The sequence below is a fragment of the Buteo buteo genome, chromosome 2 (genome assembly GCF_964188355.1).
Source record: "Buteo buteo chromosome 2, bButBut1.hap1.1, whole genome shotgun sequence".
Lineage (NCBI taxonomy): Eukaryota > Metazoa > Chordata > Aves > Accipitriformes > Accipitridae > Buteo > Buteo buteo.
The window spans coordinates 34494982-34518701 of NC_134172.1; the positions used below are offsets into that span (position 1 = coordinate 34494982).

Sequence of the window (23720 nt, forward strand, 5' to 3'; positions counted from 1 at the left end):
CAGGTGATGCAAGCCAGAAAAACAAAGCGTCTCCATCCTGGACTGCTGTATCTGGTGCTCCAGCCTTGTAGGGACCACCCAGCGGTCAGGTCCATGTAGTTCATGGAAGAGCATTAGAGGGCATGTAAAAATAGCTTTCAGTCTCATTAATCTAATTTAAAACTCTTTCAGAAATGGCATTTTAAATCACCAGAATTTAGAAATCATTGAATCTACAGACTTGTACTACATGCTGGTATCTTCCAGTCTGTCACCCAGTGGGGAGGATGTCCACGTGTTCATTGTCCAGTGTTGTCCAGTATGGGGACATGGCCTTCTACAGCAAATGTCAGTCAGTCATGTATGAAAACAAAAAGTCATTGCTCATCTTGCCTATGCCTAATATATTCAGCTCTGTGGAGGTGGCTGAAGCAGTCTGTGGCTGCCTACAGGAAGCCAGAGCAGAAGTCAGAAACTCCACGCAGAGCAGAGACTATTTACATGTCTGCGAGAACCACATGTGGCAGAGGAAAGGCTGAGAGACCATCAGGTCTCTCAGAAGAACAAACTCATTTGCAGCTCTCCACAAAGTGGCTGAAGAAGCTGGAAGCAGTTCTGGTCCCTGACCTATGTTCTCTGCCTCTCTAGCTTTCTGCCTGGCTTTGGCTGCATTCATAGTTATGGTGAGGAAGCCCAGATTATCTTCTCACTTATCCTTTCTGATGGTGCATAGGGGTATCTTGTGCCTTTCATTCTGCCTACATCACTGAGGGGCAAGCTGGGAAGCCTACTGCCCTTGGACTAGCTTCTTAGGAACCTTAGATATGCCTTTTTTGGCTGTTTTTGTTGCTGCAGTAGTAAGGTGGGATTTGACTTTTTCCTTGATCTCCAGGTCCTGGCACGGCATAGACAGGCAGGCTGCTTTGTTACTTATGTGTATTACCAATGTGACTGTGAGCGCACAGCATGGACCAGGAACCTGTTGTGCTAGGCAGTGGACCCATCAGAATGAGGATCTCTTCACAGTATTTTTTCTTCCATTCTGCTCCTCCTGCTTCAAATGAAATCATAACAGAGATCTCAGAGTTACCTCATTATCCACATTCAGTATCTTGAAAATTCTCAGTTGCCACAGTGCTAGAAAGAAACTTGACAAAGGGTAAGCCACTGGTATGCTGGCAATACCACCATCGTGCTAACCGGTACCATCTCATATTTTCTCTTGTACCTCTGATGGTGTATATCCACACATCATCCTTTTGTCCTATAACTTAGATTTTAAGCTATCTATCTCAGGTACGGACTGCCATGGTTGTGTGTTGTAAAGCATATAATGCTTATCTGTGCATGGGTCTCTAGTACAATAGTATAAAAAATAACAACCTATGCAGTGTGAAAAAAGAAAGATTCCTTGACTATATATTCCTTTATTGATACTGTTAGATATAAGGTAGGAAAAAACAATAGCTCCTGTGTGGAGTGCAGCATAGAATATATTCAAATCAGTATAATATATGACCTTTCACAGCTTAAAAAAGATGACAGCTGAAGAAATAGAGAATACCAGTGAAGGCTTACTTCAAGATCATGAAGTCTTTTTTTTGTAATTGTTTCTGTTGCCTTAATAATGTTAGAGAAGTCTAAGTTACTGTTTCAAAAGAATCTTAGGGATAACACATGGTGTCTGGGCAATAGGGAATGATTTATCTTTCTCAAGACGTGCATTTGGCGCTGTTGCTCATGCTGTTGTTGGAATCTTTGTAGCCAAATTTAGCATCATTTACCTTGACTGCCCCACAGCTTTTCTAAGCCAGTCTGCCAGCAAGGAAAAGGAAATGCTTTCATTTTAGAGCCTTTCGAAGTCTGGACAAAAGCTCACTTTCTATTCTTCAGGTTTCCTATATATGGCTTTAGCCTCGAGATGAGGACCTGCTCGCTATGCACCCTCTCCCATCCCCCATTTCCTGCCTGGGTTCATTAAATGCTGATTTGAAGTTGGCACACGCTCTTCTGATACAAAAGTAGTACTGTGTTCCAGGAACCATCAGAAAGTAGTGTATTATTATCTTTTACATTCCCTTCATATATATGTCCTCTCCCCATGCGTAGAAAGGATTTTTGTCCCTTCTTCTTAAATATCTCTGTGTGTTTAATAAAAAGAAACAGTGAAGCAAAGCCCTGTCAAAAAAACCTCAGCTCATTTGGGAGCAATGTGGCCCCAGGCTATATTCTTTAATGCTGGTATCTGCAAATTGCTAATATTAAGCAAAGTGTAGTATAGGACATAATGACTTCACCAACTCATTTTCCTATCTCTCATGCTTGTGTTTCAGTATCATGTTCCTCAAGAGAGAATAGTTTTCTTTCACCTGAGCAATGATGGTTGTTGTGATGAAATTAATGTGTACCTATATAGAAATCTGTATATCTTCCATTTTTAAAAGTACAGTTACTTACTTCTTTCCTGCTATATGAAGCCACCATAAAAGATGAGAAAAGTCATTGAGACACTGTTTTTCTTCACCTAGAACCAAAGTTCTCAGTTCTGGAGAGACAGTTACAAGTCATGCCAACGAGTTAGGTAACCGATTCTTGGGTTGCCTGTGATACCTTCTGTTGTTGTTTAAACTAATACTTTCAGTATCTGTCATACCTGTTTCCCACTTACAATCATTTAAAGAGTAATACCAGTTCATTATTACCAGCACTAAAAAGAGAATAAGCCAGGTAATAGCAATGAGACTGAACAAGCCATATTACTGCAAAATCTCGTTATTCCAAATTATGTTGCAGTTACATAAACAAAGTAATTTTCAGGCTTGTCTTGCCTGAAATCCACTCAAGTGAATCACTCAAATGGGTATCAACTGATTTCCATCGAGATCAATGACATGGACTTTGATGGCCTTCAGAGAAAACAGCTGTGTCTTTTCATTTTCTTTGCAACAAAACACTCTCAAATAATATATTTTCCCTTTCTCCAAGTGGGAACTGATTATTACTTGTTCCAAAGTGCTAAATGTAGTAGAAGTGCAAAGATTTGTGGAGCAAAGAGGCTAGGCTAATAGTGGCCAATTAGACCCATAGCAGATGTATAGTGGTTCTTAGCAGGATTTTACATGAATAGCCCAACCTACCAGCCTGCTGCCATGAAAACGTGAAGTCCTGTTTTCCTCATCTGCTACACTCCTGGCCATGTGCTCTTGTTTTTCTCTTGTCTCTGACATTCTGGCTCGTTGGTCAGATGATTCAGCCCACTATAGTTGCAGGCATCTAACCCAGCAAACCCCACCTCATTCAGCATCTCCAGCGCTTTAGAGAGGCCCTATTTCCTCAGGAAGGTAAGATACAAGATGCATCCTTTATGGGGTAGAATTAATCTAGTTTGAAGTCCGGGACCCCAGTGGGATGCTTGGAGTACAGAAAGTGAGCCCCATGCAACTAGCTTACTTGAGTCAGTGTCTTGGTTTATGGTTGAATCACCGCATATAGTAGACTACATGAAGGTCTTTTCAGTGATTTTGTGGTATTATAGAGCCAAAAAAGGTTAATTCTTTGGGGCTTGTATCTGCATGAGGAAGCTACTCTGAGCAAAGGTTAATTAATTGAGCAAAGGTGCTAATAACGTGCAGCAGAAATGCTTACAGAGGTGGCTAATGCAAAATTATTTTGAGCATTATCCCTCTGTAGACCACTTCTAAGAACCAATACTTAAAGTATTGAACCAAATGCTTATTTGAAACATAAGGCAGATTAATTGTAATAATTCTTCACTATTTGCCACTAAGGCTTTCAAGTGCCTTGCAAGGGGAACAATTCAATTAAAAAAAACCCTGAAAAATTTATTTTCACTTTTTGCTCACTTGTTTGCATTTCAGTTTAAAGGATTAAAATAATTTCTAAATAATCTCATGTATGTGCTTTGGGGCAGTCATGTGTGTATATATATGTATATACATTTATAACAGTTCTGTCCTTGAAGCTTAAAATACTTAATGTTGCCTTTTTAACTATCAGAAGAGAGTTGGCAATTATAGATGTGTTATTACTGTCTTCATGTAGGAGTGCACTGAAGCACATAGGATTGGAGTTGTGAACCATACCTGCTGCAGTCAACAATAATCCTGCTTCAGCTTCAGTGGGGCAGGATGGTACAGTGACCTCTACAGTCACACACCAACTCAATGCCTTAGCCACAGACAGGTATCAAGAAACCACTTTCCAGTTCTGTATTTTGTCCGTTGGAGCAGACATCCTCAAATTGGTTAGTTTTATATATTTAGTGCACTGAAACCTGAATTCTTACTGTCAGCCATCGAGTCCTAGCTAGTACCATGTTAGGAGTTGGCAGTGTCTCATGGGAGCCATTCAAGAAAACCAGTACTTGAAGCAAACACTCTTCAAACCTTGGCTTTGTTTTTTATGGGGAGGTTCATTTTATAATTTAAAAACCACTCTTCTCCATGCCTTTTCATTTTAAAATCGATTATTTCCATTTAAGAATTATCCTTGTCTTTCATGCAAGGGCTGTCTTCTCAGATGGCTCATAAATTCAGACATTGACATCAAAGTCCGCTTTCTCTGCTTATATGATTGATTCAGATGCAGAATATGATGGGAATGTGGTAAAAATAGAAAGGCAATCGCTCTGACTGAGCATGAAACATTCATATAGAAGTGGAGCATTTCTCCAGTGAGTGTTGCAAAGGATTTGTATCACGTTAGTCTGTCACAGGTATGGAAATATTCTCCTAAATTTTAAGAGTACTGAATAGTATAAATAGAAATAACAATAAGTGCAAAAAGAATGAGCACCTTTTCTTCCAAATGTCATCATACCTGGTGAGATCTGTGGTGAAAGCATGTAGTGTAATCTTAGCCCATTGTTATATTTTATATTCTCAGTTCCATAGCAAATGGTATCATAGACAGCAAATAAGTCATCCGTACTCCGTCACTAGAACCATTGGTCTTAACAATGGTAGTAAATGATAAAAAATAAATTTCTTGTTGATATTTTTATTATTAAAGATTTCCAGTGTTGTGCTAGCCTGCATATCTTGGTCTGAAATGTACTCAAGGCACAAGCCACTTAGAAGAGAGCACTTGCCAAGAGCGATGTAGTACATGACAAAGGCTGGCGCACGACTGCAGGTACTGCCGTTACAGCAGCACTCCAATGGAGGTGCAGCCCCTTTGCTCTTGTGTGAGCATTTCTAATGGCCCCATCCCTGAGGGAACAAGTGGGACAGCAGGAAAAAAATGTGCAATATTACATGCTGGGCAGGGACTGGAATTAGAAGTGTGGGATTGAGTTTCTGCCGTGAAGTGACAAATGGTATAATGCTGAATTGAATGTAGATTTAATTTATTTCATTTTTCTGCTAACTCTTGCTCCTTCTTTGGGGCTGGGCTTATGTCTGTGCGTAGAAGAGAGAACTGATCCCAGTTTCCAACTCTCTCTATTTTGAGATACTGCTTAGCCAAGCCTCAGTTCCCGAAAGGGAAATACAAACAAATTCTATTCCGCAATTATTTTTCACTAGCTCTTAGGAGTCTGTTTGATAGAGAGTTTACTTAGAAGAACAGATAAATGATTACATGATCATGCTAAAAATATCACAAAATAAAAAGCACAGCAGAGCTTCATCTCTGACCTTCACATGAAAAGGCTGTGTCCATTTAGGAAACCAAGGTGGAACTTACCCAAGGTGCATTGAATATAATCCTAGGTTTTCTGGGAATCAATCATGCTTCTTCATTTTCGGAGCATATATTTTGCTGTGTAAATGTTCTTAGGACACTGTCATAAATCTAGTTGTTTGGTGTGTTACTCAGAAAACATTGAAGTTCTGGGCCTAAAATCGCTGACCAAGAAATGTTCTGCCAGCAAGGCTTGTCGTAATTTATATTTCTAAGACAAGTCAAAAGGCACCAGTGGAGGCTTCTCTCTATTTCTGTCATCAGACCATAATCCAATTATAAGGCTCCAAGTTCCAAGCTGTATTTCCATCCAAGTTTTCACCTACAAGAGAGATAAAAATGATGTAGAATAAAAGTTGCATTCATCTCTAATTTATGCTTATGATATTAACAATAATTAATGGGTAACTTCAGAGTTGAAATGGGATGAGAAAAATACTGGGATCCAAAGCTTTTCAGCTCTCTTCCTCTCTTTCCTAGCCTCCAATCTAAAATGGAGTGGTATGAGGAGCAGCAGGATGGCTGGGGAGGATGGGCAGTAAAATCTCTGCCTCCAAGCCCTCCTTGAATCAGAAGAGGTCCTACAGGGAATGTCAGTGGTGTCTGACACAAAGTAGCAATTTGATTTGTAATCATTTATTTTCTTCTCTTCATTTCCAGCATCAGAGCCTAATTTGAAGGTACGTTCAAGGTTAAAACAAAAGGTTACAGAAAGGAGAAGCAGTCCTTTACTCAGGAGGAAGGATGGAAACATCAGTTCATTCAAGAAGCGACTCTTTGAGGTGACAGGTAATTAAGAATGGAGAAATTCTGTATCAGCTGCAGCTGCTCACAGAATAGTAGTGGTATTTTGGAATTGAAACCATTTGCTAAACAAAAGGTTGTATCTTTTTTTTTTTTTCTGCTGCTGAAAAGAAAACCATATTAAATGGTTGTGTGTAAATAGCTTGTAATCAAAAGTTTTCTACAACTTACTAAAAAGTCATTGTCAGTTTGAAAGCCATACTTTCAAACCAGCTTGGAAACCAGTACTTTACAACAGCAAGTACAAGAACAAACAAATGGTAGACTGTTGGTGGCAAGGGACATCAAAGGAAAAAACAAGAATAGTCTGTTCCCTTCACTTGTGTCTTCTGTACAGGGACAATATTTTGGGTCTTTCACCTCCCACTTCCCATCGCCCATGGAAAATGCAGATACTAATACCAGGCACAAAACCACCTATTTGGCATTACTTAGGTTAATCAAGGACATTTTGGAATCTTATGTTTGGCCCCATTCCTCTGGTTTCTCTTGTTTGAAAATGTCAAGATTAGCTGGTTTTGATGTAAGGGCTTACTAAGCTATTTTTTTTTGAGAAGAAAGAGTTGAATCATTTAAATATTCAGTGCCATATTGTTGGTCATAGCAGATAGTAAGTATTCTTAGTAATTGAAAGGGAACTTCTAGCATGTAAAAATACAGAATTAGGCACATAGGGAGGGATTAAAAGAGGAAAAAAAGCAAAGTAAGAATTTGTCATCAAGTAGTATTTGTTTTCAATATTTTTCCTGCCTTTGAACTTAAAAAGTGACAGGGTGGATGAACCATGGATGCTAAGGCTTTCCTTCACATCTTTGGTATTTCAGAGTGGTAAATTTTGTTATGTATATTATGTTGCAGAATTGCACCCAAGTTCCCAAACAGCCTAAAGTCCTCTCCTTAGGATTAGTATGCTGCCAAGGCTTTAACTGTTGATTTGAAAGAAAAGAGCATTTACAGTATTTGACCTCATTCTGACATTTCTTGCTTTGACTTTGCATCAATATTTGGTAGCTTCATGGCTTGTTCAAGTGATGTTACAATCAGGTCATATGTTTATACAACCAACTGTTACTAGTCTGTCAGATGTGTCTGAATTCACTTGGTATATCAGAATTATGTCACACCAAGATGGAAACATAACAAACATGAACAAATTCATGTCAATGTCCCCACACATACAATTCTTATGACACCTTTTCACAGTATGTCATGTGTAAAACTGGGATGTGGATGTGAATGTAAGTATGAGAGTAACTAAATAAGGTAATTTCCCTATAAATTATTTGCAGATTAGAATTTTTTTACATCTAATTTATTATTTCCATTTGCTGAAGCTCTTATGAGATTCTTGATCTCCACTTCCCCTTAGTTTTAGATGATTTCTTTATATTTTGTATGCTCACAGGTAAGGTATAATGTGAAATACTTATCCCAGGAGTTCTTTTCTGCGACCATTGAAAGAGCAGAAACCTGAATATAAATGTGTTCTCTTCCTAGCTCTGACAATAATTCTGAGCCTTACAGATTGCCATTTTAATTATTAAAATCAGCTATATGACAGATTGCACCTTTCCTGATCAAACATTTCTGGCCAAAGTCTTTTTCTCCTTTTTTTTTTTATTCTTTTAACTGAAAATAGTGCTTTATTTACTTGCCTATTTATACAAAAAGTGCTACTGTAATTTTTAAAAAACTGAGAGAAAAGAGTAAGTTTATCTTTCTGCTCTTCTGTGAAAACTAGTGAGAATATGATGTGAGAACTTTACTTGACCAGTTAGTATAGCTGGGTACAGATTCACTTTAGTAAATTGAAGTCATCTCTGGTAGGAAAGAGTAACAGGTCCAAGAAACAGCTAGGAAATCTCCCAGTAATTTTAGTCAAAGTGAGGATATATTTTTGCATGTGAACTGGGGCAGAAAAAGTGAAGAAGCAAAGAAGTGGCTATAGAATATATTTACTGCCACATTTAGATATTAATTATTTTAACTTCCTGAGTACTTTAATTTGAAAGCTATCCCATGAAATAGGCTTACCTCTGCTAATGCTGCACTCTTCCATCTTTAACCTTGTTAACTGTTTCCATTACATAAATTTAATTTATATCAGTGTAGGATTGGAATAACTCAATACAACAACACACAACAAGATCATCCTCTTCCCCTTTATCTTAGACAGAACTTGGGAAATTTTAAATCAAGTTAACATACAGTCTTTCAAATGATATTTTAAAATTTTTGTATGCTATAAATATTCCTTCATATTTGTGCCAAAGATGTAGTGAAAGTGGTGTATATTTTGCCATTATTACTTGCATATGTAATTAGTCCACAACAGGCTCATCCCCTTTCTAAACAGAACGGGGATGGCAGTAGGCCTCATGAATTGACGACATGTTATCATGACCTTTGCAAGCCTGCTATCTCTGTCATTTTGATCTCTTACAGAGGCAGGACTCTGTGCAATTAAAAAGTAAAGACTTTCTTTTCTTTTTACTCATTACAAGTTCTATGTCTGTATCTCTGCCTGATACTCGGTACCATACCATCTTTGCGGGAAAAATAAATAGTAAATTCTTCCCTTGTGAAGCAGAGAGATAAGAAGGAGAAAGATCAAGAGTATCTTTCCTTGTTAGCACTGTAAAAGGAAAACCAAAGAAATGGAGGATGAATCAGAAATCTTTGATGTAAGTAAATAGCATAACCAATAGATACTTTTAAACAGCAAAAAAACCTGTGCCATAAAGAGTATACAATTAATCAAGAACATGTGTTTCTTTCCAGTATGAAATTCATGTATGCTTAATCTGTTTTTCAGAATCCTCAGTCAGTAGCAGCTCCCCTGGATCAGGTCCCAGTTCCCCAAGCAATGGTCCGACCAGCAGTGTAACAGAAAATGAAACCTCAGTTTTGCCATCTAACATTCAAGCTGAGGTAAGGTTCTTTATTGGGTAGATAACTACTCAGATTTCTAGACTGAAGAGATGTGAAACTTCAATTTGATCATACTCACAAGCAGACTACTTGCAGAAGATATAATTATCAGGGGTGCCAGGACACTGCAGGCTGACATCAGAGTATTTTATATGAGATACATCTTCATATATGAGATGCATGTTCAGGAGACTTTTTGGTAGCAAAAGTCCAAACAAAAGCAGCAGTAATGCTACTGGAAGAGTGGGAGAGAGCTATGGAAGGAACTTGAAAGCATCTGTGTTGCAGAACATTACCTTCTGGGATAACCTGAAGAAGTGAGCAGTGCTGAATGCTGATGGAGAATTTTCATGTGCAAAGAGTGATTTAGGCACTGGTGACCCTAGCGCATATGAGTTAAGGTGGTCCCAGGTTCAGATGACTGCTGAAGTAAATTTGTTTAATTACAGTATTGGAGTTAGGTGACTAAAACCTTTATCACATCTGCCTTTTATCTTAATGTACCTCAGTTTCCTTGTCAGGGCAGTACTTACCAACATAACTGACATGCCAGGAGTCTTGGATGCTTGTTTTGTAAAGCGAGATTGTACACGGAAAGAATCTTAACTACTCCTTATTCTGTTTCATACATACATGCCTATAACAACAGGAATGCAGATGGTAAATGAGTTGTGATAAACCTCATTTAGCATAGATGACATACCTAAGTCATGCTTTCCGTGGCAATATTGTAAAGGGACAAGAAACTAATGCAACGAAGAGAGAATCAAATTCCACAATATTCTGTATCCAGTGCCTATACTTACAGCAATTCCTGCTTTGTGGCAAAGTTTTCTGTTAATTGTTGGTTTATACTGTTTATGTTAGAAAAATTGCATAAGAAAATGTGATTTAACAGAGTTTTAGCTAATGGAGCTATTTCTCCAGGTCAGTGGCAGGACATTCACCTCAAAAAAACCTGGAATGGGCAGTTCAACCTCCAGCAGTGACTTTTCTCCATAATGAATTAATTGTGTGTGTGAACTATGATCCAGGGGGCAGGTGGGTGACCTCTGCACACTGATTAGTAGCCTCTCTCTGGCCCGTAACCAAAAAGAAAAAAAAATTGCATTGATGGCTAACATGTGGTCTTGCCTCATAGCCCTCCTGTATGCAATTGCAAAGAAATTTAAATGATGCAGAATAAGATCCATCATTTGGATTAGATCAGATCCTAGTTCAGTGAAATTAAATGGTGTATTTTGATACTGGGAACGTTTTAGATAGAAGTTCGTAATATGTGGGTGTTAGTGCTGTATTAAACAGGAAATCTTGTCCAATTGGATCTTATTATTGACTTGAGGATACTACAAAATGCAAAGGGATTAATGTCTCAGACTGATACATGATGCTTGTTACTTTGCATGTTATAGTTTCTGGGCATTTGCCCACAGTGTTGAACCACCATCAGAAATGCGTACAATCTGGTCAGGCTGGCAATCCCTGGGGGGATTTGGAAAGGTTGTAGCAACAGCTAGCAGGGTTATATTCTGTTTATTAACAGAACACCGCATTGCGCTTCATTTGCCATTAATATGCCAGACATCAGAAGTTATAGCCCCACCAAACAATTGTGGATGCTCAAATGAGCCTAAAAAGTTCCTTTAGAAGTTGAGCTCTGCGTGCTGGAGTCGGTCACTTAGCATGCTGGAAGTGTGCTAAGAAGCTGAAAGTACGGACTTCCATTTCTGGATCCAGTCAGGGATTTCTTTACCTCTCTAGTTACTTGACTCTTAATACTGTGGTCCTGTGGGCTCAAACATTTTTCCATAAATCTCAGCTGCAATGCATTTTGATTTCAGTGGGATTTTCTCTGGTAGTTTAACAGCCGCCAAACTGCTACGTATCTCTTTTCTAGTTTAGCATTAGCTGCCAGCTCTCAAAGGCTATATATCTAATCAATTTTTCATCAGATACACAACGTACAGAAGTTTCTAATAATAGGATAAGTGTTCCAAAATCACCCAAAATATCACTTGTTTTGCTGTAATCCCACATGACTCACATTGCTGTTGTTTCATAATCGTTGTTGTGACATTTGCAGTAAGTGTTGTGCTCATATCTGAGTGGGTGGATAGCCACGGTTTTCATGGCAGCAAATAAAACACTTTTTGCTGGGGGAAAACAGGTTGCTATGACAGAGAGCCATTTACCAGTAAAACATGAGTCAATACCGTAAATGATTACACTCTAGTGCATAGACAGAATTTGAGCATTATCAGTAATGAAACAGAGTTTTAAAGTATTTTTGCCATATCCGTTTGAATAACGAGACTTTTAAGTGGTTTACCCTCCGGAGCAGACAGTCTGGTGGGCAGACATTTACATTTTTTTGAATGAACAAAGGTGCACTGCAAATGCTACATTTTTGCAGATAATCTTTTACTATCACAGTTCCCTTAATGGTACTTTCAGTACCATTTGTTAAAACACTGGTCTCATTATATGAAACTTGAAAGTTAAACTCAAGATTTTAATTGCACCTTATAAATAAAATGCTGTTTTTATTAGGCCCAGTTGTCTCCAGTATCATCAAGGTTCACCGCAGTAGCTATTTGTCTCTTGTAGCATGCCGTACACTTTCAGGTCACCTGCTGTGCTGGGGCTAAATCTTACTTGCATGAGAAATGCAAGCAGAATTGAGCCTGTGCACAGCATGTCCCTTGAGTTCAGAGGGACAACCTGCCTTAGTCATGTGAAATGATTAATTTTAGGCATTTATGGCCTGGTCGAAAGCCATTGAGGGCAATGGAAAGTTTCCAATTGGTATAAGCAGGCTTCAGATCATTTTCTTTCTTTCATTTGTGCTTTGGAGAGCAGCATTTCCTAGAATATCACCTGATTATACAGGAGACATAAATGACATGCATGGCAGATAAACACATACTTGATTTGCGCAACCCCACAGCTCTATGTTTCTAATACTCGGCTCCTTGAGGTGCTCTTTGCAAGTGGCTAGTGGAAAAAATGTGTAGGTTTCTGACCAGCTGGTGAGGTTTGCTTCAAGTCTATGTGAAGAGAGTCTAAATAATTACAAAAGAACCACCCCAAAAGCCTTAAGAAATAAGAGTGTAAGTAATTGTGAATATTTAAAGCTATGACAACCTTACTGTAGCTGGACAATTGAGAAGTATTAAAGCCAAACCATTTCCTCTTCCCCTCCTAATGTATAAATGTGCATATAAACATGCACACATGAAATAGGTGTTCCTGCTTCTGAGCAGGTCCCAGTGGCACAAGGGAAGTACAACAACTAATCACGGGTACTTGCTGATCATTGTGCAGTTACATTTAGTTATTGTACTCTATTTTAAGAAAGAGAGTAACTCTGTTGAAAGGCTATTTTAAGCATCAGGAAGCAGGATCCATGGACCCAGTGAGTAAGTATATAGAGGAGCAAGTAGGGCAGGTTGCTTTTTGGGGTAATTTGAGTGCCAGTCCAAACCATCAAGTCTGCATGTAGGACAAGGAACATGGCTTAGCCATTGTGCTGCCAAATGATACTGCTGGCAGCTCCAGCTTGTGCCACCATTTCAAGGTATTATCAACTCTATAAAAAGAGAAGCTGCAGCTGGGGTCATGCAGTTCTGCCTCAGCATACGCAAGACCCTAATCTATGCAGGTGGGCTACTACATTTTTGGGGGGAGATGAGGTTTAACTGATGCTTAGGCTAATATTACCTGAAAATATTTTAAAAAATCAGTTGCTTACCAAAATGAAAATGACTGATTATTAGCAGTATTAGAAATTGGATGGAAATGCTCTTACTAATAAACTCCTGTTTTCAACATTAAACTCCCATAGTACATAACATGATTGATTCTGTCTCTTGAAACAATCATGCTTGACCTTAATGTGGGAATGTGTTATACTGCTATACACCCTTTCACTGTTATGTTTGTTAATTCAGATCTTAGAAGGTAGTAGGGGCATGCTGAAAACCAAAACAGGAAACTTGCATTTTTTTAAGTGGCTTTGTATAGTTGCTGCAGTTGCTAAAATTTGATTATATTCTAGGAGGCACATGAGAGCTGCTGCAGTGTCCTTTTTCAGTTAAATCTTTGTAGTCTCCCTCAATACTATCTCCATGGTCTTGACATACTTGGTTTTATTCATGGTCAAAGGTGGATGTTATCAAGGCAGGACACCGTTAACCAGGAATTAATGTAATATACAAGTGAAGCTTCTTTGTTTCGTATGCTGTTGACATTCCCTAGGTACCAAAAGAAAATTACAGAGATAGACTTCTACTGTTATTGTCTCAGTGCTAGGTCATATCTCCAAACAAACTGTATGAGGAAGGTTATGTTTTGGAATAACATCCTGTGTTTTTGTGCTTAACCACTTTTCATTGATGGTCTGAAGTTGCATTGTATTAGCACAAAGCATTTTACAGAGTTAATTGATATTCCAGGTTTGTCCAGAGGAAAATCTACAGCTCCCCACAACATGCTTGACAAGTTATTATATTTACTTTAGTCAAAGCCCGAGTGTGCAGTATCCCTCTTGGAGGTGGTCTATTATTGGAGTCCCATATGCTTTTTGTTTGGGAAGAAAGCAGTCACTGTGTCATACTGTTACACAGGGTATTCTTTTTCAAGGATGTTGTTCCCTTGGGGACCATATCATGCCAGAGTTCCTAAGTCTAATAAGACCTTTGTAGCTCTTATTGTGTTAAAGTTCTGGGAGGGAAGCAAGAGTTAAACAGAAAATGTAATTCAAGCAACTATACTAGACCACATGTTGAAAAACATGACTGTTAAAGCAAAAAGGCAAAGGCTTCAAAAAGATCCCTGTTGTGGTAATGTAACTTTTTATGTTTTTTCCCAATGAATCTAGAATGGAAAGACAGAGGGTGATCTTTGTAGAATGTCTGGGTTTACTTGACAGTAATTAAAAATATATCAGCAATTCCATGTCCTTGAAAATTATATCACAAGGCTTCAAAAGAAGTGTTAAAGATTTTAACCCGAAGGGAATTAGGAAGGCTGTAAGGGGTATGCCACCATCAGAGAATGATAGGATGCTGGTTTTGTATATATGCATATAGAGAGAGAGACAGTATTTTTTTTAAACGGCAGATGTGGCAATCTGCCTCACTTTCTACCCAAAATTCCCATGTCAATGGAAGTAAATAATGTGCCTGAAACATATCCATATCACAATCTGGGTAAGAAAATACATGGAGTAGGTAGAAATCACATTTCATACCTTACAACAAAAATTATAATAACCACAGTAAAGTAAAGGTCTAATACATCCACATTCATGACACCTTTGATTCGGCTAGATATACTCCTTAAGTCATTGGCTAAATTTCTAGTAGGGAAAGTGCAGTTGATGAGAAGAACTGATGTTGAGCTGATGAGAAGTTGGTGAGAAGAGATGGTCTAGGAATCCTCAAGATTTCAATTTTGCATGGAAATTTGATTTACTAACCAAGGAATAATCCCAGACATCTATCAGTTGTTTTCTTAAGAAAAGAAATACCAACAGCTTTTTCACAGGGACAGTACTTTTCCTTATCTGGAACCCCATTGGGATGCAAACCAATGCATGATACATAACTGGCTTTCAATGTAGCAGGATAATGAGGATAAAGTAACCACAATAAAAAGCTTGGAGATTTTACTTCTGTTGGTTTTTTCCCTTTATTCCAGCATCTGGTTTCACAGCAACGCCTTTTGATACAGGATGAATCAGTGAACTTGCTGAGTCTGTACACATCCCCTTCTCTGCCCAACATTACCTTGGGACTTCCAGCAGTACAACCTCAAATCAGTGTAAGTGACCAGTGTCAAGCCTTCCTGTCTACTTTCGCTTCCAGAAAACCTACTTTCTGACTATTGTCTTTTGTTAGCATTTTGGAACATAAGCAATTCGGAGTAGGAACCTGACCTTTCTTTGCATTGGGCAACATCTGAACATTTAAGGGCACAACATCAAAGCAATAATCATTCTTAATTGCAAACAAACAAGTGCCAGTGTGGAGCTTAGCTAAGTATGGGCCACATGCACTGCCTTTATGTCTGCAAATCAGATAACAGATTTAAGACATGGTGAGAAGTATATGAGGAGACCATTTAGTATAGTTCAAATTCTGTGATCAACCCTACCTGGTAAAGTACAGCACCTCTAACTTTTTATGAGATTCGAGTAACAACCTAAGCTGGGCTGGAGCATAGTAGGGGAAAAATTTAGTATTCCCGCAGCTAGGTTTGTTATTTGAGGGGTGTGCTATCAAACAGACAAATAAAATTAGTGATATGTGAACAAAGCTTAATATTTTAATGACAAGTTCTATTCATATGCCCTTTGTTCAGTCTGCAGCAATCACCCTTATTTAAAGCTAAATGTTAAACTAATATGTGAAATGTATGAAAACACAGACATAGTATGTAAGGAAATCCATGCTGATGGATAAGGATCTTTAGATCTAGACCAAGTTCCAGGAACCTAGAGGTGAAATCCGAGGCTCAGTAAAATATCTGAAAATTTTGCCACTGGTCAAAACTTCCCTTTTCTGATTTCCAGCAAAAAATATAAAAATACTGATATAAGTTATATGGTATTTCTATGCAACAGTGTATAAATTCTGAAGAAATTTTAGCAATTTGAGTTCCTTAGAACATGAATTGGTAGCTTCTATAATAATATTAGGGGTGTAAGTACAGCTTTCCGTGGTGTAAAAAAATAATAATCTATACAATCCACGGTGGTTCATAATAAGTGCTACTTAACTCCAGTGCTAAATGTAGTTTCAAGTTAAAGTTTCATGTAATTTTATGGCTTTTTCAGTACATTTACTGTTCTTACCAATAATATATTGCTGCAATCCAACATTTTAACATCAGATATAGAACTTTGCAAAGAAAATTGTGTAAGCTTTAAATCAGTTCTCTAGAAGCCTTTCATGAGATACTTATAAACAAATTATTGTTTTTAAGGGATGGAAAAATTGAACTGATCATGAAAAGTAGTGCTTACTTTTCCAGACAATATCATCAAAAGTTTCTTAGCTATTTCACAAAAAATATAACTAGCTCCAAAGTAATTTTGTAACATGAAAATGGAAATGAAAATATGTTTAATTTTCTCACTCCAATCATATGAGCTTTTGATGTGGCCAGCTAGGACCAATTATTACTTTTGGCCTTAGAAAAAACAAAGGGGTTGATTTATACAAGTAATGTTTATTTCTGTTACCAGAATAAGCAGTTGCAAATTGAATGTAAAGTTTACTTTGGTGTTTGTTTTTCAGGGAAGGGTGATAGCAGAGTGTGAAGTAGGCATACACCCAAAAAATATTAGTGAAAACCTTGGTTTGCAGCATTAGAATTTATGGAATTTATATTATCAGAGATACTGTTTTTACCATGGCATACTATAAGTGGTTATCTGCAAGCCTCAACATGCTTATTTCTGTTAGGTTATTATTCTTGCTGTAAAAATTGTTATTCTGCTTTAACTGCTCTTTTAAGAAATACTTTTTTTAAAAACTAGACAAAGAACAAAGAAATATAAAGTACATTTGCAATGCTAAAGCTTCCAAAAGCTTTAAATCAGTAACTGCAATTTATAAGGGCACTTTAAAATGCCACACACATACAACAGCTCTTGATGATTGTGTAGATGAGAGTTTAACTATACAAATGTACTTTGCAAAGGGTAAAACTTACATTTATGCTGTCCTTCAGGGAGTCAGGGAGTGCTCCAGGAAAAGTAATAGCTTCCCACTACTACAGGTAATTATTTTGTTTTGCTGATTGGCTTACTGTCTGATGGAAAGTTATGTGAAAAACCAAGCCTTGCCTATTCCAAACTCAATGGAAACTATTTCCTCTGATCCCTTATTTTCCTGTGCAGGAGGCTGTGGGAAGGTCTTTAGGAATTTTAAGGATAGGTCCTGTCTTTTCATTAATAATATTCTAACTAGTAGTTCCTTATGCTTTGGCTTTTATTACTGATTTTTTTTCATGTGGTTTCATTACTCAGTTTCTCATAGTGTTACATTTAACTGGCATGTTATTCCTCCCTTTTCATCTCACAGTCAAGCTGTAAAATAGGGATGTTAATCTTTTCTTCTGTATATATTCATAAAGTATGACATCTAATCTAAAACCATCTAATCAAGCAGAGATATAAATGGCCAGGTCTATGAAAAGCAGTTACCAGTGTCATTGTTCTTTGACAGGCTTCATCGTCATTCAAAGAAAAGCAGAAGGGGGAGACCCAGTCACTCAGACAAGGAGTGGCCTTGGCTGGACAGTATGGGGGGAACATTCCTCCATCCTCAACTCATCCTCATGTTGCTTTGGAGGGAAAGCCAAACAGCAGCCACCAAGCTCTCTTGCAGCATCTGTTACTGAAAGAACAAATGAGACAGCAAAAACTTCTTGTGACTGGTAATGATCAAGGCGTCAATGTAATAATAATTTAAGATGTTTTTAATGACGTTTGTATTCACATTAAATCAAATGTGCTAACACAGATACTATACATCCTTAACCATTGGGAAAAGTGGAAGGGTGGGAGAAAAAAGGACAGCATCTTTGTTTTCCCCCTCTAGTGATTCTACTGCAGTCTGTTAGCCTGAAAGAATTCAGTGATTACAGAAAAGAAAAAATGATTACTTCATCACATTCTTTTGCAGCTGCTGAACTTTCCAGCGTGGCGAGGCACGTGGTACACGTCCCACTGCATCAGCGCTGATGCAAAGTTCTGCAATATACACACCTCTTCTTGCTGAAAGCTTTCTCTCCTATTAGAACTTTTAGTTTGTCCTTCTTCACACGGGAGTGAAATGTCCCTGTTTTGCAGGAGCAGTTCCTCTTCATCCACAGTCTCCTTTAGCAGCGAAGGAGAGAGTCTCACCTGGAATAAGAGCTGCCCACAAACTGCCTCGTCACAGGCCACTGAATCGAACCCAGTCAGCTCCTCTTCCTCAGAGTACTTTGGCCCAGCTGGTCATCCAGCAGCAACATCAACAATTTTTGGAGAAGCAGAAACAGTACCAGCAGCAGATCCACATGAATAAGGTGAGTTCCCAAACTAAGAAATTGCCAATAAACATAAAGGTTGAAAACTAATAAGGAAGTTTAGGTAATGGTGCCATGTGGTCATGGACAGTAGACAGGTTCTTGCACGAGTATCTTGTTTATGCATAGTTGGTGTAAACGTTTGTATAGATCTTCATTTTCAGTTTCTGAAATATGCTACAAAGGTAATTTGTCATTCTTGACACCAGTAAGAATACAATTCAACAAAATAGGGTTCAAAGCATCTTACAGGTTTAAATTACACGTGGTTTCCTGTTGAATGGTAAATGATGCCTTAAAAATTACTAGATTTCTATCCAACTTTTTAATATGCACTTCTGAGCTTCAGCCATCATTTCATTCAGCTGCCTTTGCATTGTATTTTAAGCTTTCTCATTGTGGACTAGTATGTGGAGAAAATATATAACTCATTTGAACTCAATCAGCTGATTAAATTAATCTTTTTTGTGTAAGAAACTTATTAAATGTCTGGAGAAATTTTTAATCTGCTTTTATCAACCCAAATTTTTCTCTGTAATTCAATTAGTAACGTGAAAGTTAGTTATCTATACGGCAATATAAAATACCATGTAAGGAGAAAGAGAAGAATATGCTCTTGCTAACATCAGGTACAGAGTTGAACTGTGCCCATCTTTCCCTGTAGAATAACACCTTATTCTGAGGGCGGAAAAAGAAGAGAAGGGACCATCCATTAATAAACAAAGAGCAGCAGAATCTAGATTTATCAGGAGCTAATGTTTCTACAAATGTGATGCTGTTCCCTGCTTTAAATGAAGATATGCAAGTAATTAAATGCTTTTATCTGGAGAATGTTTTTCTGCACTTCCTATATAGCTTTCCAAAAGGTGTTTGCTGGACCTCCTCTAGTAATTCAGATATTAATCATGCATCTTCAAATGTCTTCTTTTGTTTGAGGGTTGCTTAATAACTATATATAAGAGGTAAAGGCAAAGAAGGAAAGATGAAAAGTGGGCATTTAGCCGTTGTACCTAAGAGAAAAGGAAAAAAAAAAAAAAAAATCAATCCACCTTACTGCGTGAACTTCCCAGGGGGTACTGATTCTTTGGAATCTACTAAGAATTCCCAACAAAATTAGAAACAAACCTAGAGTTTAAGTACATAGTTTGTACAGTGGTTTGGTTATTAAATCTTGTCTTAATTAGGAAAAATGAAGACCAGAAAACTTCAAAGTTCAGAGCTGATCCTTGCATGTTAACCCCTCTCAGCTTGGGTGTTTTGATTACTCAACTAGGACTCCAGTTGGCTTTTCTTTGAGTATGCATTCCATATGTTTAATCAAGATGGCATATGTATATCTCGTAGCCTCAGGTTTTGAAAATATTTCACCTGCCCTCAATTGTCTGAAGAGAAAAGAATTTTTACCGGTAAAGTACTGAATCTTTGTGCTATTTGTGGGTATTCACTACAAACAGATCAGTTCATGCATTTCTCACAAAGCAAAGAACCTCACTGACATGTTTTTGTTAGATCATATGTTTGTTGACATAAATTCTACCATAGCATTTGGGGATAAGTGCTGTGGCATATAGGTACATTTGTCCTGAATGTGAAAATTAAACTTGAGTCACGTAAACATATTCCTAGTCACATAGGACTAGGAATGCATTGCACCTCACAAGAGCTAGGCTGCATAAGGAAGTAAAAAGACTGCAGTTAGTTTGGGATAATGCTTGTTTCAGTAACATATTTTTTTCTGAGTTAAACTGCAGTGAAAATACATGTTAAGGAGACTAATTCCCTCTTGTACTTGAAATACACTTTCATTCTCACATGGTTATTTGTGATACAGAGACAAAACAATTCCTTCTTTTAAAATGTAGAGAACCTAGCTTTTGTCCTCTACAGTATAGGCTCTACCCATATGCAGATAGTAGAAATTTAACTTTGTCATAGGGCCTTTTGCTGCCTTGAACCTCCATAACCTACTTCCTTTGCCTCAGTAACTTCTCAGTCTGCTTTATCCCTACTCCCAGAGCAGCTAGCCTTCATCAGGAGCACAGTAACTCATCAGAGCAGCAAACACCTAAGGAGATACTCAATAAGATTGTGCTGCAGCCACAGAAGCAGAGGGTTATCTGAGGATGCGCATGGTTTATCAGACTTTACAGTTTGCAGCATCTAGGTTCTTCTGCAGCACCGTTCTCAGAAGAACCATTCTGATGAATAGCACTGAAACATGTCAGTGGTCTAATCATGTATCTGTCCTTTGCAAGGATACAGAAAGCCAAGGGGCTTTCTTACATACTTGAAAGAAGAAACTTGATTTTTAAAAGCTGGAATTTAAGGGTAGCCCATAGACAAGAGAGTGAGAAAAGATCAAATCATGGAGTGGCTTTTAAATACTGAATCTAAAACTATATTCTTTAATCCTTTAACTTAAAGGTTCAGATTGAACACCTGTGCCTACATAAGGTTTTTGAACTCTGCTAGCATGGTAGAATATACTTTGTTCAATCTTAAAACTTGTCTCTATTCACAGTTGAAGTTATTTGTTCATTATGTAATTTGCACGGCTTTACAATCAAATTTGCACTCTGCAAAGCAGAGTTATTTGAACCTTAAACCAGTAGGTATTCTAGACCATGTAGCAAAGCAGCCCAGTATCTTCTCATTTCTTAGGACAAGTTTGGGCATGTATAAAGTGAATACATACACTTGTTATTTTCCATTGTTCTGTCCCTTACTCTTCTGTTCATAGGTTGTATAATGAAATCGGCACAGAGGTATAATTCCCTCCTTTTTAGTCAGGAAAAATGTAGAGGTTTTTTTAGTAAGGAATACTCAAACATTCTTTTAAAAGTTTTGTTGAGAAAGACCAGAACCATTTTAAGCTGACAAGACTATGAAATGCCAGTTGATAAGAGCTTAGAACAAGTTAATATCATCTTTTACTTTTTCATTTCTCTTTCCTTTTTTCCTTATGTTTAGGACTTCAAGTCCTTAAGGCTTTAATATATCTCAACTAAATGCAGTATTTGAATGTTTGCCCTGAACTAAGATGATATGGCATGTGTCAGCACTCCCTGAAAACTCTTTTTGGTCAGATCTTGTTGGCAGACATACAGGTGAATCTTGCTGTAACAACAAAAAGAGGAAGAGAGCAAGTTTCTTCCCACCCCATTGATCTTGTATTTATCTTGTATTAAAAAGCTATTTCTTTTTTTTTGAGAAAAGAATATACTTCAGCAGCAAGCCAGTGCTGCTGCGAGGGTGATAACAAGCAAAATCTAACATAGGTCAGAGGTAAAGAATTCCCCTGGATCATTTCCATTCTGAAAAGAAACAAATCATTGCCAAGAGATGTGCCTCTGTCCTTAATAACAAAGAGAAGATCCCCTATGGATTATTTCTGGTCAGCTGTCAGATGCCAGGCTTTTGATGTGGGAAATGGTATACGTCTCTGCTGAAGTCTGACATGTATACCTGCGGGATCTAGTATGCTGACCTTCTAAAAACATTCTGCAAATATTGACATCCCATCCAAAAGTAGGTAGAAACCTTCGTCCCAGCTTTCTGAGGAAAAAATAATAATGAATGTGAAGTAACCTGAACTCCGCTTGTCTTTCTTAGGGAAGATCGGCTTTGCCATTGTCAGCTTTAATATACTTCTGTCCAAATGACAGCTTGTTTCCTCATAAGGCCCTTTGATCACTATTGCAGATCTTCATTCTGCTCAATAAAGGGAGTCCAAAGTCTGAAACCCCCAGTTAACATTATTGCAGTCGGGTACCAAAAGACCACTACTACAATGAAAACCTTAAAATCTGATGTTATTTGTGTATCTCTACCTAGAAAGCTTTGAGCCTGCCACTTGCAGAAAAAAGGGTGATTTTGATGTAATTAATGTCAGTGCAAAGCCCGTAGCAGAAGTCTGCATTCGAGATCTCAGAAATCATAAGGTGAAGAGCATGTGAACAAAGCCCTATGTCTTTAAAGGTTATTTTTTGTCACATATAATGAAAAAAGGCTTGCCTCCGCTGAAGCTAAACTAGCACTGTCTTAACTGGGACCAAGATTTTATTTGATCAGTTTGGGAACCCTACATATGTTCTTAAAATAATGTATTCATAGTATTTTGACAGTCTGGTTTCAATGGTAAAGTCCTCCTCTGTATTGGAGTAGTAAAGTTTAAAATAATGATGCAGTTGGTAGTGTACACTAAAATATGGGAGCACTATGGATAATGTTAAAGCTTAGATAAGGAGCACCTGAATTTCAGTTTTCATTCCAGGATTGGTTTAAAGCATCTTTGCATAGGGAACCAGTGACTGGGCAAGACTGTGAGATAAAAAAATCCATGACAAAAAAAATACAGAAGTGAAAATTCTGTTTATAAAAAATGAAAAATAATATGGAAGCTTCTGTTGATTTATTGATGGAAAAAATAGGAAGACTATTTGTTGTCAATAGGAATATTGAAAAGATAAAGTTAACCTCAGATTAATCATTTGCTTCTCTGAATGATATTTATGACATTCAGAAGACTAGATCAGGTTCAGCTTAAGTACATTAATCTAGTTTCATTAAACTTATTACAACTGAGGTTTTGGCTTTCCAGCTTACACATCTGACTAGCATTTTCTGAAGGTGAGAGGTAGCACATGTCTTCTTTCAGATATTGTTTATAGCAGGGGATAATTTGGACAAAACTAAAGCAACAGTTGATTGTGTTTGGAACTGAAAAATGCCCAGAGCATTTTCTCCTTTATTGAGAACTAATGTTTAAGCCACAATGCAGAAGAACAATTTTGAAAGATAAAAAAGTTGTACGGCATGAGTAACAGAGACAACAATAAGCAGGTGCCAAGTTGTTTCAGTACAGCTAACAACATACATAGCTGGTCAAAGTAATCTGATAGCCATAGGAGAGAAGGAGAAAAAGTGTGTTCCATAAGTATATACATGAGTTCTTAGAAATGACTGCCATGTATTTAAAATGATCAATTAGGGAAAGAAATGTATGGGGTGGCTATTGCAGGATTTTGTGCTTTGTCTCTTTTTAAAGACATTTTATTTAAAATACTGTATTCTGCAAGAGCTTATCATTACAAAGGAGAAACAAAGGCAGGGGCTGTGACTGAAGGACCTATAAAATGGTCTTTTACAATGTCCGGATTATTTATACTTAGTCTTCCATTTTTCTGTACAACCAAGCAGGTTAGATTGTGTTTGATGTCTCTTTT

The 23720-nt window shown here is 37.6% G+C and overlaps 1 protein-coding gene across 5 annotated transcripts in view; it reads left to right on the plus strand.

The window, feature by feature from the left end:
• HDAC9 (histone deacetylase 9) overlaps positions 1 to 23720 on the plus strand; it is a 491076-nt gene that overhangs the window by 277480 nt on the left and 189876 nt on the right. For all 5 annotated transcript variants that reach the window (XM_075050424.1, XM_075050431.1, XM_075050409.1 and 2 more), the window contains exons 8-12: positions 6343 to 6471; positions 9302 to 9417; positions 15118 to 15240; positions 17652 to 17862; positions 18278 to 18495. In XM_075050424.1, coding sequence (XP_074906525.1) covers positions 6343 to 6471; positions 9302 to 9417; positions 15118 to 15240; positions 17652 to 17862; positions 18278 to 18495 — 797 coding nt within the window. The remainder of the gene's footprint in view (positions 1 to 6342; positions 6472 to 9301; positions 9418 to 15117; positions 15241 to 17651; positions 17863 to 18277; positions 18496 to 23720) is intronic.